This window comes from Protomyctophum parallelum, assembly GCF_964188405.1.
Source record: "Protomyctophum parallelum genome assembly, chromosome: 11".
NCBI classification, from domain to species: domain Eukaryota; kingdom Metazoa; phylum Chordata; class Actinopteri; order Myctophiformes; family Myctophidae; genus Protomyctophum; species Protomyctophum parallelum.
Genome location: NC_139707.1, coordinates 13887599 through 13904202, shown reverse-complemented (window position 1 = coordinate 13904202; position 16604 = coordinate 13887599). Strand labels below are relative to the sequence as shown.

General features: G+C 41.4%; 1 protein-coding gene across 1 annotated transcript; it reads left to right on the top strand.

The window, feature by feature from the left end:
• Positions 1 to 1545: 1545 nt before the first annotated feature.
• stk17b (serine/threonine kinase 17b (apoptosis-inducing)) lies at positions 1546 to 15218 on the top strand. The gene is made up of 7 exons (XM_083777245.1): positions 1546 to 2019; positions 5987 to 6199; positions 10221 to 10356; positions 10976 to 11102; positions 13623 to 13671; positions 14106 to 14285; positions 14621 to 15218. Exons 1-7 carry the CDS (start codon positions 1898 to 1900, stop codon positions 14859 to 14861), a joined length of 1068 nt encoding a protein of 355 aa, XP_083633371.1. The 5' UTR covers positions 1546 to 1897; the 3' UTR covers positions 14862 to 15218.
• Positions 15219 to 16604: the final 1386 nt, after the last annotated feature.

Genomic DNA, 16604 nt, shown 5'->3' with positions numbered 1-16604 from the left:
TCCTATGGCCAGTTTTGAGTGTTTGTCCAAACACAAACATTAAATGCAATTGAAAATGAATGGCCATTTTTGAGTGTTGTTTAAACACAAACATTGAAGACAAAAGTGAGAAGCAAATTGTGATTGGCCAGAATAAGATGGTGATGTATGATGATAAGAGCTTCACAGTTTACTTCACAGTTCACATGGATGTGATTGTTATTACTCATCTGGTCTGAGAAAGGGTTCTGTCAGCGAGAAGGCACTCGCAGGAACGACGCCTAGTTTAATGTTTGTTTTTAGTTCAATGTTTGTTTTTAAAAACGCCATTGACAATGAAGAGAGTTTAATGTTTGCGGCAAGGAAGCAACCAGGTGCTCAGGAGGTGTGCAGCAGTGCAGGTATAAAAAAAAAAAAAATAGTAAAAAGGTGCTCCTGGGATCAATCGGGATAACACATCTATATAGAACAAAGCGGAGATCCGGGCACACTTAATGTTAAAAAGGAGGAAAACTTTATTCAACCGACATGTTTCGACCTATACAGTCTTCATCAGCCCTGATGAAGACTGTATAGGTCGAAACATGTCTGTTGAATAAAGTTTTCCTCCTTTTTAACATTAAGTTTCATGTGCCCGGATCTCCGCTTTGTTCTATATAGAGTTTAATGTTTGTTTTAAAAACGCCATTGACCATGAAGGGAAAATGTATGTCATCTTGCCCCTAATACAAACATTAAATGCCATTAACAATTAATAGAATGTAATGATTGTTTTGACACCATGCTTGTTTTACATCATCACCCAATCATAGCAACATGAGTTAGACTTTAATATATTAGCGCCCCTCACTTCACACGGGTGTGATTTTATTTTTATATATATTTTTACAAAATAAGTGCAGCATTGTCTCTTGGTACATTTCACACAATGAACAGTACTGTTCTACGCTTTAATATCTTTAAAGTTAAAATGGATGAAGCAGCTAATTCGATTTGGAACTATCTTATCTATTTGGGCTATCTTCTCTAAGATTGGATTTCTTAAATTTGTAGCCTACTTTTATGCGACTTTAAAATAGAGAAACTTCCCTCTATTCTGTCAAAATGTCATAAATGCTACATCTCTGTTTAGAAATAGATGTAGCATTACCAGATTCAGCCACGAGGACACCAGCTTCAACAATCCTAGAGTTTTAAAGGATAGAGTGCGGACCGGTGCGGACCCGGAGCAACAGTCCCGCCCCCCGCTATTCATTTCAATGGAAGTTGCTCAGTGGCGTTTTGAAGCACCCGGAAGAACGCTCTACTTTTGACCACCAACGCGAGCATGGAATCTTCAGTTCGTATGTTCCCCCCAGCGGTGCCAGTGCCAAACAGAGTCAAATTCACGGGCCCACCTGCAGTTCCAGCTTTGACCTGTAAACTCGCTTGACTGCTTCAACGTTGGCCATATGTCTATGGGCCAGGGGGCTTGCCTTGAATTAGCGCGACAGTGTTTCCAGGCACTGGGATCATTTCAACAACCAGCGCGCATGCGCATTGTCCATGACGCGTCGCAAACAGAAGGATGTGAAGTGAAAATGTTCAAACTGTGTGAAGTTGGTGAGCTGAACATACTGGAGGCAACAACAACAAAACAAACGTTTGTTTACTTCCGTGATATTATTCATACTTAGTTTTGTGAAATCGCTACTCGTTACAGTAACCGAAATCGATCAAATTCATTCTTTAATAACAAAGCGGCAATCAACCATCGGAGCTAACAGAGCTAATGTTACGTTACATGCCATGACCATAAGTAATGTCCATGACCAACGGTTGTCGTGTCATCGTTAGGAATCCAACACAGCTCGATCTTCTTTTTAAAACCTATATCTGATAGTTTTAATTGAAGTTTGAGTTGAAGGGGAAGAGGATTATGTCTCGGAGGAGGCTGGACAGCCGCAGCGGACTCACCGCCGGTCTGCTGGTAGACAGTCAGACCCCCATCAACACGGAGCCCCTGGAGACCTTCTATGAGTTGACTGGAGAGCTGGGCCGGTGAGATTATTTAAAAGTTATTTACTGTTTATGAACTAACTGGTGAGCTGGGACAAGTGATTATAAATGTTATAACTGTTTATGAACTGACTGGGTCAGTTATTATTTAAAAGTTATTTACTGTTTATGAACTAACTGGAGAGCTGGGACAAGGGATTATAAATGTTATAACTGTTTATGAACTGACTGGGTCACTGGAGAGCTGGGCAGGTGATATTATAAATGTTATAACTGTAATTATGAACTGACTGCCTGGAGAGCTGTAGAACTGTTCAGGGTGGTGAGATTTAGCCTAAGATTTAGCCTCTCGTATGTTTATTTTTATTTTTATCGATTCTGACATTTTTGTCAGAATCTATAAAATACATCTACGAGAGTCTAAATCTTAGGCTAGGTGAGATTATAATTTATAACTGCTTGTGAACTGACTGAAAAGCTGGGCAGATCTGATATTGGAGGGGAAAGTCGTCATTTGGCTGGAGAGCCCTGTACCAAAACCACTGATTTAAGTCAGAAAGATGATCAAAAGTATAAGGCATGCATGCGGGCACGTATTTCACGTGTCTTGATTGGTACAATAGGGGACAGGCCACTGGGCAAAACACCTGATCATATTTCTTTTAGCATTAGAATATTCTTTTCATTATATGTGTCCATATATGTTTTTTTACGTGTTCTGGGAGTGGGAGTTTTTGCCCTCATGTAGCTCTGAATCTGCAGTACATTGAAAGTAGAACATTTGAAATGACCTAACAAGGAAAAAATAACAATAGGCTTTACTCTCCCAATAATAGTATATTTGTCTCTGCACAATGTGAAAAATATGTTGAAAATTTCATTAGGTTTTTGTGGTGTCTTTAAATATGGCAAATGACAAATAATTAACCAAAACCATCTCCTCTCTAACAGCTTCCTCTCTAATCCTCTGTTTGTGACTTGAGAAGTTGGTGCAAAGCATAACTTGTTCTCTAAAAGGGTTTAGGTATGATAGGGCAAGCTACAAAACTCCATCCCAGGAGAAAGTAGGTCATGTTTAGTAGCCACAAATAGCTGCTGTACAGCAACAATAGAAGGACGAACAGCTAACAGCACACTTAATATTCCACTTTCTCTGTGTGTGTGTGTGTGTGTGTGTGTGTGTGTGTGTGTGTGTGTGTGTGTGTGTGTGTGTGTGTGTGTGTGTGTGTGTGTGTGTGTGTGTGTGTGTGTGCGTGTGTGCGTGCGTGTCCATGGTCATATTCAAATCAATCACATCATCTGTTGCCCCCATTCTACTTGCAAATCAGGAGGAAGGAAACTAACTCATGTGGAAAGCAGACTTGAGTTCAGCTACTGAGAAAGAGGAAATAGCTCTCTCTCTCACACACACAAACACACGCCTACACACACACACACACCATTAGGTAGCATATATTCATGCTATAGAACCTTATAAAACATACAGGGGGGGGGGGGGGGGGGGACATGGCAAAAGCATTTCCGGGGGTCCCCAGACAAAAAGGTTGAGATTTTGAGAACCCCTGTTCTATGGGAACATAATTGAAGAAAGCCAGCAGGAACAAAATAAAATGTGTCTTCATATCTACTGTATTACCGTAATCTAAACTTTATGTGTGTATTTGAAAACAGGAAGTTTTGAAGTGTCACAATCTAAAGTTAGTCACAACAATGTGGTAAAAAAAAAAAGATCACCCCTGGTTTTCCTTTTAAGGAAATCTTTTCACTTAAGTGTTAAACATTGCCCATGTGACCTAGATGATACTGTGCACAGTATCCACCAATGCTAAAAGGAAGGAGGGGAGGAAGGAAGGAGGGGAGGTTGGGGTATTACTACTTTGAAGGAGATATATTTTGACTTGTCACTTGAGTGGTAAAATATACCGACATTTTCAGCATTGGGTATGTCAGGGTGTGATATATTCAGGAAGTACATGGTTGAACATCGCCTTTATGTCGCCTGTTTGTTTAATGTATAATGGAGGGCTGTTTGCTCACCTGCCAAGTTTGCCAACCAGGTCACCTTTGTGTTGAGTTACAGGAGACGAGATAAGCTTTACCGCCTCGGTTTGAAAGTTGGACTGTAGCCATAGCCAATGTCCAACTGTATTGTCATAGGCCAGTGTGTGGTTCAACTTCTCTAACATTTCATGTCAAGCACCCCCATATTGATACGGCTTATTAAGTTGCAGATCTACAAAAAAAGATTTGGTTCCAATTGGACAGACAGACACGCGTGGGAGGATCTTAGTTGTTAGATTAATTCTGCATCTGTCTATTGTAATAGAGGAGAGTAAAAGGTAGAATCTAAATGGTCAAACTGTGCATTTAGCTGTGCATGATGTAGATCCAAAATAAGTATTTATACTTTAACCACATATTTTCAATAATGAAGATGGTTTTATTTGTCTCTCACTCATACAGGTTAAAAAATGCAAAATGTTGGTGTGACGTGTCTTTTGCAGCTTCATTCCCATCCTAACATGTTAGGAATGAAGATAAAGGGACAGGTGTTGTGGTCGATAACCTTGCTAGATACGGACCCTCGTTAATGTAAAGGGCCCATGGGTGGGGTTTGGTTAAGATTACACAATTAATAAAAAAAATATTCCAATAACTGCATACAAAGCCCCACATGCCTTGACAACTAGTTTGTTGTTCTAACATCTATGACATATCGTGCGATGACTCACACGCTGTTCACAATAGTTAAGCCAAGCCCATAGTGCCTTGTCACTTGTGTAATTTAATCTGGAGTGATCATGATGGATGATGTTGGGCTGAAGGAACAGTCAGATATATCACTTTCTCTTCTCACGTGGTCACATAGTTGGTCATCAATAGTATCAGTAATCGATGTACTGAGTCCTTTTCTCTACATTGTTTAGAAGGTTCAAGGTTCAAGGTTGTTTATTAGTTTCCCCGAAGGGCAAAAGGTTTTACAGCAGGTCATAAGGCTTGAAACACATATAAATACATCAGTCAGACCAAAGTTATTGCTAGTTAGAGCTACAATAACACAAATACTACTTCAAACTATCAATATTATTATGTAATTCATGAAAAATATTTTTTAATATCTTTTGTCCTGACATTTTACGTCTATTACTATATAAATAGTTTACTAGAAAACAGAACAACAGACATTGGCGGTTTGATCATTCATGGTTGTCTTGTCCAGAGACAACAGTGTGTCGGCAAGCAAGTGTACATTATTTCCCCTTTTGTGAATGTGCTTCTGTACTTTTTTTTAATTTAATTTAACCACATGACACCTAGCATTCCTATTCGGGGCGAACATTAGGCAAAAATACCTGATCTACAAGCTGATCTTGTAATGTATTATATATAAACCTTAATTAAATCTAAAAAAATTATCTTAATTTTTTTTGGATTGGAATATTTAAATTAGTGATGCACCGAATATTCGGCCGCAGAAAATATTTGGCAGGAAATGGCAAAAAAAGCATTTTCGGCCTATTCGGTTTCGGCCCGAATAGGCAGAAAATATATCACGAATAGTGTATGCAATTAATACATTCAAAAGAGCTGAATGAATGTTTTATGGACCCATAATAGTGATTATTATTTAAGTTAATTTTGCCATTTTAACCATTTCTTTTGCTATAAATCAGGTAGGTTTAAGGTACGGCCATGACAGCAATGATAGGAAAATATATATATAATATTAATCATATTCGGATATTCGGTTTTCGGCCAACTGTTTCCTATATTCGGTATTCGGTTTCGGCCAAGAATTTCCCTTTCGGTGCATCCTTTTCTAGTTCTACTGTCTGACAACTTTCAGTCAAAACTGAATCTGTGGTCTAGCCCAGGACCCCCAAATCTGGATCGGCATCGGCTCAGTTGTCACATTGGAGGAAGGGAGGTGTGATGGAGCGGTGATGAGAAGCAGTCGCTGGTTGTCACAATTTATGCTGCATAATGCTGATATCTGTCTTTTATATAGGGGGAAGTTTGCAGTGGTGAAGCGCTGTGTGGAGAAGGCCACAGGGAAAGTATTCGCCGCCAAGTTCCTGCGGAAACGACGGCGAGGTCGTGACTGCCGGGCGGAGGTTGTGCACGAGATGGCCGTACTGGAGTTGGCTCGCCACAATGCCCGCGTGGTGAACCTGCATGCTGCCTATGAGACGGACCACGACATCGTGCTGTTGCTGGAATAGTGAGTTCAAAACCAAAAGTCCAACAAACTTGTGAATGTGTGTGTGTGGGGGCACTGAGCCTGGTGTGGCTCAACCACATGACCACTCTCGGGTTCAGACGAGGAGCTTTTTTAAACGCACGCACGCGCGCGCGCACACACACACACACACACACACACACACACACACACACACACACACACACACACACACACACACACACACACACACACACACACACACACACACACACACAATCGGTGCACACCACCACTGGAGCAGTTTATGGTTCAGTGCTTTTGCTTCAGGGCATGTCTAAAACCTTTTTAGACTAATTAAACCAGAGATTTGCAGTAAGACTAAACCGTTTTAGAACATTGCAGAGAAAAAGCAGCATTAAGAATTACCCTGTCGCAGGTCGGCTGAGTCGCTTGAGATTCCACTTGTCGAATCACAAGCAACAAGTTTCAGAATCAAAAGTTCAAAACATATGATTTCTCTGCTTAGAGAACATTATGTTCTCCTATCCTGCAGGGATGGTTGCCCTTAATGTCAGAGCACTGAGGTCCCAAATTACGTCATGACTCATTTAATCCATGTAGTGTTTAGGAAAGCAATACAACAAGACAAGACACATTGATTTCTTATTGGGAAATACTGATGTTTCCCATACCTGGGAGGGACAGATCTTGTTGTTTATTTTTGATATCCTGGAGGGACTGTGCTGGATTTGCTCATTGCTTGTAATAATAATAATAATAAGGTCCTATAGTTTGTGTATCAAGGAAGTAAGTTGTTTTGACTTGACAAGAGTTGTTACTGTGGAAATGGCAGCCGGTCTCCGCTCGTCGATTTGATGTGACATGAGAATTCTTAGCTTGTTTGCTAAATGACAAATAAAGAAATCTTGAAATAATAAAAGTAAAGTAAATTACTTTTTCAGCTGAAAGAAGCTCCATGTTTAGATCATAATCCATAATGCTCTCCCAAGTTTGTGGAGTTAAGCAAGTTCTATGGACCACATTTTCTGCAACCTCGCACAGCAAGTCTCTTTTATCTTTCAGTTTTTATTCTCTCTGTATCGACATACCAGCAAGTAGATCCATAATGCAGATTGGAATCTGCAACGCTGACTCGAGGTGCATTGCTGGTGTTTTCCAGCCGCACCCTTGGCACTGTTTACTCTGAAGAAGAGAGACCTGAAAAGAATAGTTTCCACCTCCTAGTGGGCCTGGTACAGTGCCGTCTCAGGACAATATACTGTAGTGTATAGTACTCCTGCCCCGAGGAGCACAGAAAGCCTAGAAACATTAGTAGTCCAGGCAAAGTAGCATTTCCAGACAGACTAATTAAAAGAGATTTTTTTTCACCATAGATCATCTCTATGAGGTGTCTAGAACAACATACTAAAAGTCCTAAGAAATCCTAGATGCGGAAATATGTTTAATTCTCATCAATTCAAGATGTGTGCTAATACCTCGAGAAAACTTTTTCTTTTGTCCTATCACAATGAAACTTTCCACAATGAATCTTAACATGAAAACTAAACTTTTTTGTATTACAAGTTTCTCTGAAACTTAATTTGAATATGCAAATTAGCTTAATATATATTGAATATGCCCACATTTGCATATCACGAAAATTACTTTTCCCCAAAATGTATAATTTTTACATTGTTGTTTGTTAATGATATCAAACACACTGATCAGACTTTCATGAACCATTTCATCGAAATATTGTGACTTCATAGAATAACATCAAAAACACCATTCATATGTATGACAAATGTATGTATGACAAATGCATAAATCCGTCAAATCGTCCTCCAACCATCCTACTGCTAATGGTTGATGGCAATGCTGCTTTTGGACTGGCCTCTAACCTGAAACCTGCCGGGCTTGGTTGTACCTACCGGGGGCATAACCCCTACCGGTATAGTCCTCAGGGTCACAGAGGCCAGGTGACCTACCTCTGGGAGGACATCCCCTGGCTGCAGTAGTGTCTCAGTCCATTCCAGTCTTCTTGTTCCTGTACTCTGCATACGCGCCTGAAGCTGTTGCAGGCCATCTCCCACCTCCAGGTAGACTCCATCACACAGCTCTGTCACCTCCAGGTAGACTCCATCACACAGCTCTGTCACCTCCAGGTAGACTCCATCACAAAGCTCTGTCACCTCCAGGTAGACTCCATCACACAGCTCTGTCTCCTCCAGGTAGACTCCATCACACAGCTCTGTCTCCTCCAGGTAGACTCCATCACACAGCTCTGTCACCTCCAGGTAGACTCCATCACACAGCTCTGTCTCCTCCAGGTAGACTCCATCACACAGCTCTGTCGCTACAATTATGTTGTGCGTTTCCAACTCCTTGAAGGTTTCACATGTGACATTAATTCATTTATTTTTAATGTCACAATCCCTTTAATGTGTTGCAAATTCATCCATCCATTCATCTTCATCCGCTCATCCGAAGTCGGGTTGCAGAGAGTTCCAGACTTCTCTTTCCTGGGCCACGTTAGCAGGGGAACCTCCCCTGTTGTTGCTACCTTGTCGTGGTGGGGAGGCTTGTGTGCCTCTGTGACCCTGAGGACTATACCGGTGGGGGTTATGCCCCCGGTAGGTACAACCAAGCCCGGCAGGTATCAGGTTAGAGGTCAGTCCAAAAGCAGCATTGCCATCAACCATTAGCAGTAGGATGGTTGGAGGAAGATTTGACGGATTTATGCATTTGTCATACATATGAATGGTGTTTTTGATGTTATTCTATGAAGTCACAATATTTCGATGAAATGGTTCATGAAAGTCTGATCAGTGTCTTTGATATCATTAACAAACAACAATGTAAATATTATACATTTTGGGGAAAAGTAATTTTCGTGATGCAAATGTGGGCATATTCAATCTATATTAAGCTAATTTGCATATTCAAATTAAGTTTCAGAGAAACTTGTAATACAAAAAAGTTTAGTTTTCATGTTAAGATTCATTGTGGAAAGTTTCATTCTGATAGGACAAAAGAAAATTATTATGTATTAGCACACATCTTGAATTGATGAGAATTAAACATATTTCCGCATCTAGGATTTCTTAGGACTTTTAGTATGTTGTTCTAGACACCTCATAGAGATGATCTATGGTGGAAAAAAAAACTATTTTAATTAGTCTGTCTGGAAATGCTACTTTGCCTGGACTACTCTCCACTCTGTCCTCTCTCTGTCTCCACACTCTCTGTCCTCTCTCTCTCTCTCTCCACACTCTCTGTCCTCTCTCTGTCCTCTGTCTCCACACTCTGTCCTCTCTCTGTCTCCACACTCTCTGTCCTCTCTCTGTCTCCACACTCTCTGTCCTCTCTCTGTCTCCACACTCTGTCCTCTCTCTGTCTCTACACTCTGTCCTCTCTCTGTCCTCTGTCTCCACACTCTCTGTCCTCTCTCTGTCCTCTCTCTGTCTCCACACTCTCTGTCCTCTCTGTCTCCACACTCTGTCCTCTCTCTGTCCACTCTCTGTCTCCACACTCTCTGTCCTCTCTCTGTCTCCACACTCTCTGTCCTCTCTGTCTCCACACTCTCTGTCCCTGTGTCTCTCTGTCCCTGTCTCCACACTCTCTGTCCTCTATGTCTCTCTCTCTCTCCACTCTCTCTCTCTGTCTCCACGCTCTCTCTCTCTCTCTCTCTCTCTCTCTCTCTCTCTCTCTCTCTCTCTCTCTCTCTCTCTCTCTCTCTCTCTCTCTCTCCACACTCTCTGTCCTCTCTGGCTCTCTCTCTCTCTCTCTCTCTCTCTCTCCTTGGTCCCGCCTTATCGCTGTTCTATTCTGTTTTTATGGTAGGTTATTCTTTTGAACTGCATGTTTCAAAGGTGTTATGGTGACAAGTTATGTTTATTGTTATTTTGTGTGTGTGTGTGTGTGTGTGTGTGTGTGTGTGTGTGTGTGTGTGTGTGTGTGTGTGTGTGTGTGTGTGTGTGTGTGTGTGTGTGTGTGTGTGTGTGTGTGTGTGTGTGTGTGTGTGTGTGTGTGTGTGTGTGTGTGTGTGTGTGTGCATCAGTGCGGCAGGTGGAGAGATCTTTGACCACTGCACTGATGAGCTGCTCCCAGAGGCACAAATTACCAGACTTATTAGACAAACCCTGGAGGGGGTTCACCACCTCCACCAGACCAACGTGGTCCACCTCGATCTCAAGGTCTGTGAACACACACACACACACACACACACACACACACACACACACACACACACACACACACACTCACACACACAATTTTCACTATTTTTGAATATTTGTAAATGTTCTTAGCCCTATATGCCCAAAATAGAGAGGCCAGGTTGAAAGTGGATAAATGAGCATACCAAAGGATGATGATGATGTAAATATGACATTTTTCTTGATTTTACGCAGCTGTTTTTGTGAAGATTCATCAAAATTATTCGAATGACTGATACAACCATGCAAACTAATTTCGATTTGAGCAAACAATTGTGATCCGGTGATTATGTAATACTTGCCACACATGCATACGCACATGAGAGGATTTCACACCAGGTCAGGACAGCCACTTTTACTGTTCTACAAGCCAAAACAGCTTAAAAGGAATAAAATCAAATGAATCAACTCTCCAAGCAATGTTAGCTGTCAGAGTGATATATCGAATCCTCCGTAGAGCCAAATACCTTGCTATATAGTCATAAGCAGTACGCAGTTACATGGTATCTTGTAGTAATTTTCCACTATGGTTGAATCACTTCCTGATATGCACTTGGGCATATGGCTCACTGTCTCTTTCTTTCTGGTTGTGTTCTAGCCTCAGAACATTCTCTTGACCAACCTGTCTCCTCCTGGGGACATAAAGATTGTGGACTTTGGTCTGGCACGGCGACTGGGTGTAGTGGGAGAGCTCCGAGAGATTCTAGGAACACCAGAATACGTGGGTAAGCCAGTGATAATAAAATGGATTCATGTCATTCAACATTGGTCTGCCACATATGAATATGAATATAGAGTTCAGAAGTCAGTGATAGTCACCATGTTGACTTTGATAGTGGAAGGAAACTAGTAGTCCGGCAGTCTTCTTTTGTTTAAAGTGGGAAATTTGGTATAAAGTATTTTTTTTATTGGCCTAAAATATTGTCATACAGTCGTGAATCCACTTGCTGACCGGCTGTCAGTATGGAGCAATTTCTTTTAGTGGTTTCTTGTGACCCTACCATTAACATCCTATGGCAGGCAAAAATGTCAAACTTTCCTTCTGCTTTATGTAGCATGTGACATGTCAAACTAGGGGGTTTTCATGATTCTGAATCCATTCCAAGCATTCGTTTTTCACAAAAAACACTGGGCTAAAAGCGGCCATAGACGTTATGAGAAATGTTTGTCCAGCTCTAAACCTTCACAGCAGTTTAGAGCTGGCCCAGTCTAACTTCGAAGAGAGGGGGTGAAAAAACAAGAAAAACAACAAAATATAGCCTACTTTGGCAGCCCGTTCATGCACATTTCTGTTTAGTATAGCAAACCACAGCATGCAAGCCGCCTTTGTTTTAAAGGGTAAGACCACTTTTTTTGAGGTTTGGGTTGTGTAGTTAATTTGCCATGATGCAACTCCAAATGTGGACAAGAAATAAAAAATAACTGCTCCAGTGATTAGAAAATAATAACAAAATATGCTCCTCATTGACTTACATTGTAGCTAAAACAGCTCTCAAAGTCACTCTTTTAGTACGAAAACAAACAGTGTTGATTCAGACAATATAGAGCATCACCAAAACTCATGTGGTTTTATTTTTTCATGAAAATGTTATCTTCCTGTTGATTTGTCCATTTTATTGGGAAGAAAACCCGGACTGGATCCGTGGATCTGGATCCAGATCTTCAAATAGTAAAATCAACAGGAATCTAACATTTTTATGAGAAAAAAAAAAACACATGAGTTTTGGTGATGCTTTGTTTGTGTTTGTTTACATACTAAAAGAGTGACTTTGAGAGCTGTTTTAGCTACAATGTAAGTCAATGAGGAGCATATTTTGAATTATCAATTTCTAATCACTGGAGCAGTAATTTTGTATTTCTTGTCCACATTTGGAGTTTGGCAAAGTAACTACACAACCCAAACCTCAAAAGAAGTGGTCTTACCCTTTAAATGGTCCCCCAAACTGTTCACACTTCACACCTATCAGCCGGGGTGCCCCCCCCCCTCCCCGCGATGCTAATTTGCCCAGTCAATAATTTGCTCCACGCTACGCGCCTGGTAGATAGCACCAGTAGGTACCGTTAGCCTAGCTACATTTATGAACGTAGATGGCAGAGAAAAAGCTAGGTAGGATCACAACAAACCCCTATAAAAATTGCTCAATACTGATAGCCGGTCAGCAAGTGGATTCATGAATGTATGTACTGTATATAGACAATATTGTAGTAGGCCAATAAAAAAGACTATATAGCAAATTTCCCACCCGTCCACCTTGGGTGCCGGATTATAGTGTCTGCATTCAGTGCATTGACAATTGGCATGCTATCCCTCGCAGTGCTTCCTGCTGAATCAACCTGTTGGAGTCAGTAATGCAGAGAAAGCCCTCTCCGCCCTGGTTCCCACCTACGGATTACAGCTAAATATGTTAATTGGAACAGGATGTACCACAGAGGATTCAAATCCCTAGTTGGTGCAGTTGGGGGGCAGGAACTTTACCCAGATGCCCCTTTACGCACAACTTGGCATATGAGCCTACAGAAAATATACTGAGCCTCCAGGATCCATAAAATCACATTTCAAGTCCCAGTCTTCAGAAGGTGGTATACAGAACCTGTTTCCTGTTCCAATTCAGTTTGCCAGGCTTTGTTTGATTGGGTCAGCAGCAGCTTTGAACCAGAAACATAATACGCCTTCACATGTGTTTTCAGTTAAAATCTGCTGCTAAGCCAATCAAATGAAGCTATGGGATGAACTGGAACACTTACAAAGCTACTAAATAAAGTTGAGCTGGCTTTATCTTCACATTAGCAGTTTCAAAGCTACAAAACGAGCAAGTGTTGTTTAACAATTTCCACCCACCTTCTCTCTTCACACAGTTCCTGCTTGTAATGGGGGGAAATTCATTATTTCCTTCAACAACCTTTTTTCAAAACACTTCAAATGCTCTTTGGCAACAGATATGCTGCATCTTTGGTAGCTGCCAGTGTGAACACAGCATTAGACCAAAAGCCAGGCATACCATTTCTTGTGTGTTGGTTATCCAAGAGTTTGGAACATTCACTGTTATTGTCAGGTTGAATCCATCTATAGTTCATATGTGATCAGGCTGTCACATCCAATACTTGGGAATGAACTCCATCAGAAACTTTACTTAATCTTTACCAAAACAATCTGTGTAATAAGAAGTTTGACCTGATGGCTTCTTCTGGTGATGATAAAATATAATTACTCTCTTTTTCTCTTCTTCCTTCATGGCTCCATTCAGCCCCAGAGATCCTGAACTATGAACCAATCACAACAGCAACTGACCTATGGTGAGTCCTTTACACAATGCACGCATGAATGTCAAGCCAAACAATCCCAGATATTAATGACATTAGAGGATCCTCAGGACTCAAAGACTCAAGACTCAAAAGATAAATTTTACGTCTCCCTGGGACCCAAACTTACAAAAATGCTTTATGATTGATTATAGCTATAAGATTTGAACCCGCACAAGTGCTTAATCCTTTACCTCTCAGAGCCTGCCTGCTCTGGGGATTCTTTTTTTTACCTGAATACAGGATTTTAATGTCTAGAAGAGCATAGAGACCAAATACAACCACCCCATTTGTAGATTTGTTTTTTAATGTATTCACACACACACACACATTTCTTACATGGTGGATATTCTTTTAATATTTTCATTATCTAAATATGAAGAATGGAACCCGTGAAGTGGTATGTTGTTGTCGTTTGTTTTCTTCAGGAGTGTCGGGGTCATTGCCTACATGCTGGTGACGGGTGAGTCCCCGTTTGTGGGGGACAACAAGCAGGAGACCTACCTGAACGTGTCTCAAGTGAATGTGGACTACAGCAAGGAAAACTTTGCCAATGTGTCCGAGCTCGCTGTGGACTTCATCCGAAAGCTGTTGGTCAAAGCACCTGAGTGAGTCACCCTGAACCTCAACGCTCCTATTCTGGGGGAACATCCGTTGAGGATATTGTGTACAGTGAAAAGAGGAGGGGTTTTTGTGGTTAACTACTCTGACTCTACAAATGTGAGTTCCTGTTGTCAGGATGTTTATTCTGTACCAATAACCACATTGGTATGCCAATTATGACACAGACAAATACATTAACAAGCTTGCAGAAAGCACTTAAATTCACTACAGAATTTCAAAACTGAGGATGCCTATATTTGATGAAACAGACAGAAAGATAAATCGAAGTTAACTCCCTTTTTTGGATGACATAAACTGAATCATCATTGTTCCCGCCCAGGGACCGTCCCAGTGCTGCAGACTGTATGAGCCACCCGTGGCTATGGCAGCAGCAGACGCCGCCTCTTCTGGGCCCGGAGCCAGTCACACCACGCACCTTCTTCCGTGAGAGGTGTAGCGGCACGAAATGGGCCGCCCCACCAACGGAGGACAAGGAGAACTTCTTGGACTCACCCCCTTCCCACACAAAAAGGTTCCGCTTTGACGAGGAGGCTCTGGCTGCCGGGGACGGTGACCTCTAGAAAAAGAAGGGGAGCAGAAAGGAGTGTGGTCGGGTAGTTCATTACCCCCTCATACTGTAGGTTTTTAGGGACTGTGTCGACAAAAGTTGAGCTGCCAACGCTTTTCTGCCATTCATTGCTATGGTAAAGACGCACTCTTCTTCCCAGTGACGAGGATAACGTTTTTCAGCATGCTCAGCATACAGCATTTTTTGGCTGAGTGCCCCTCTTAAAGTAGAAAATAATTTACTTTTGGAGAGGAGCACACCTCATCAATGTCATTTATTGATAGTTTCGAAGTCCATGGGCGTCAACAAATGCTCCATGCGCTAAATAAGAACACGAAGCGATCTGGTCATGATATTTAAAGTGGTCCTCTGCTAAATAAAATACAAAAATAAATAAAAAAGCTTTCTGTGGACGGTGGACACAGCCCTTAGGTTTGTTTCCTGCATTCAGAGAACCATCTGCCAATTGGCCAACACGCGAGAGCACTTATGCCTGGTTTATACTTGGTTGCATGTTTTGTCGGCCACCGGTGTGCAACTAAGTATACTGTAAATCTCCCTTTAGGCCTGATGTTGTGTTCCATGCCTTGGTTGAGGGCAGGTGCCCATCACTCAACGCCAAAGATTACCAGCTGAAGGTTTTGAAAATTTCAACGCTGATTTATCACTCTTTATTTTTTTCTTGGTTCATGTAATGTGTTGGTCTAAAATAAGTACCGGTAATAACTTTTATTGTAAGTTGATATTTTCTATGTATTGTTTCATGTTTATGCTCTTCTAGTGGTTTCTGTGTGGATAATCTCAAGGGAAAATCTACGCAATGATTCGTACTCTTCCATTTGTGAACTAAGTTTTTTCTTTCTTTCTTTTTTAAAGGAACTTGAAACCACATGGACACTATATCTTACTTTGCCTAAAGGCCTGAACCTGTTTTGAAGTGGTCTTAGTGATTGGGCCCAGCTAGTGTTATGTTACCGTACGGATTACACACACACACACACACACACACACACACACACACACACACACACACGCGCACACACACATATTTAGCTAAGCAACTCTGTATGTGGTCATGAATGATAATAATTCCCAAATCTCTGGCCATGCAAAACGTAACAACAAATCATTAGACGGTTTTCTGCCTGCCTACATGTGATCAACACGTTTCCGTGTCAAGTTAGTATTTGGGTCTTCCAGTGACATTACCGAACGGTAGTACGTAATGTTTTGTAACCGAAACAGTGGCACAACCCTGTTGATGTTTCACGAGAAGCTGTACTTCTTCTTTATGGACAAACCAGCTGTAGGGCAGGATTACAAGCAAGCATATTACATTCCTTTTTTCAGCAGTTCTTTTCTCCAGCTCTCACGCATTCAGCAAAATAAATCCAGCATAATTTTGTTCCCGTGGGCCAGCCCCTGAGGGGTACAGGCTTTATATAAACCTTTTAATAACTGGGGAACTCATGCATGCTAAATGTGGAACTTAACCACTTAAAACCCTAGCGTCCCACTCCCTATTCTGAGGTGAATATTTAGCCAATAGCTGAGCTGCAAGCTCACAATGCAACACAATGTGATGTATTGTGAGCTTGTAGATTAACTATTTTCGGATATCTATATATTAAGTGTAGAGGGAAAACGGGAGTGGCCTCTACGGACTCTGATCAACTAAGTATATAGGGTTTAACTGGTGGAAGACCACTTCTAAGGGCACTGGACTAGAATTCCATGCCTAATAATATATGAATAG

Excerpts from the sequence above, each read along its gene's own strand:
- stk17b (XM_083777245.1), top strand. The coding sequence starts at position 1,898 with ATGTCTCGGAGGAGGCTGGACAGCCGCAGCGGACTCACCGCCGGTCTG. Across the intron at positions 10,357-10,975 it reads TGGTCCACCTCGATCTCAAG|CCTCAGAACATTCTCTTGAC; the intron begins GTCTGTGAACAC and ends GTTGTGTTCTAG. Across the intron at positions 14,286-14,620 it reads CTGTTGGTCAAAGCACCTGA|GGACCGTCCCAGTGCTGCAG; the intron begins GTGAGTCACCCT and ends GTTCCCGCCCAG.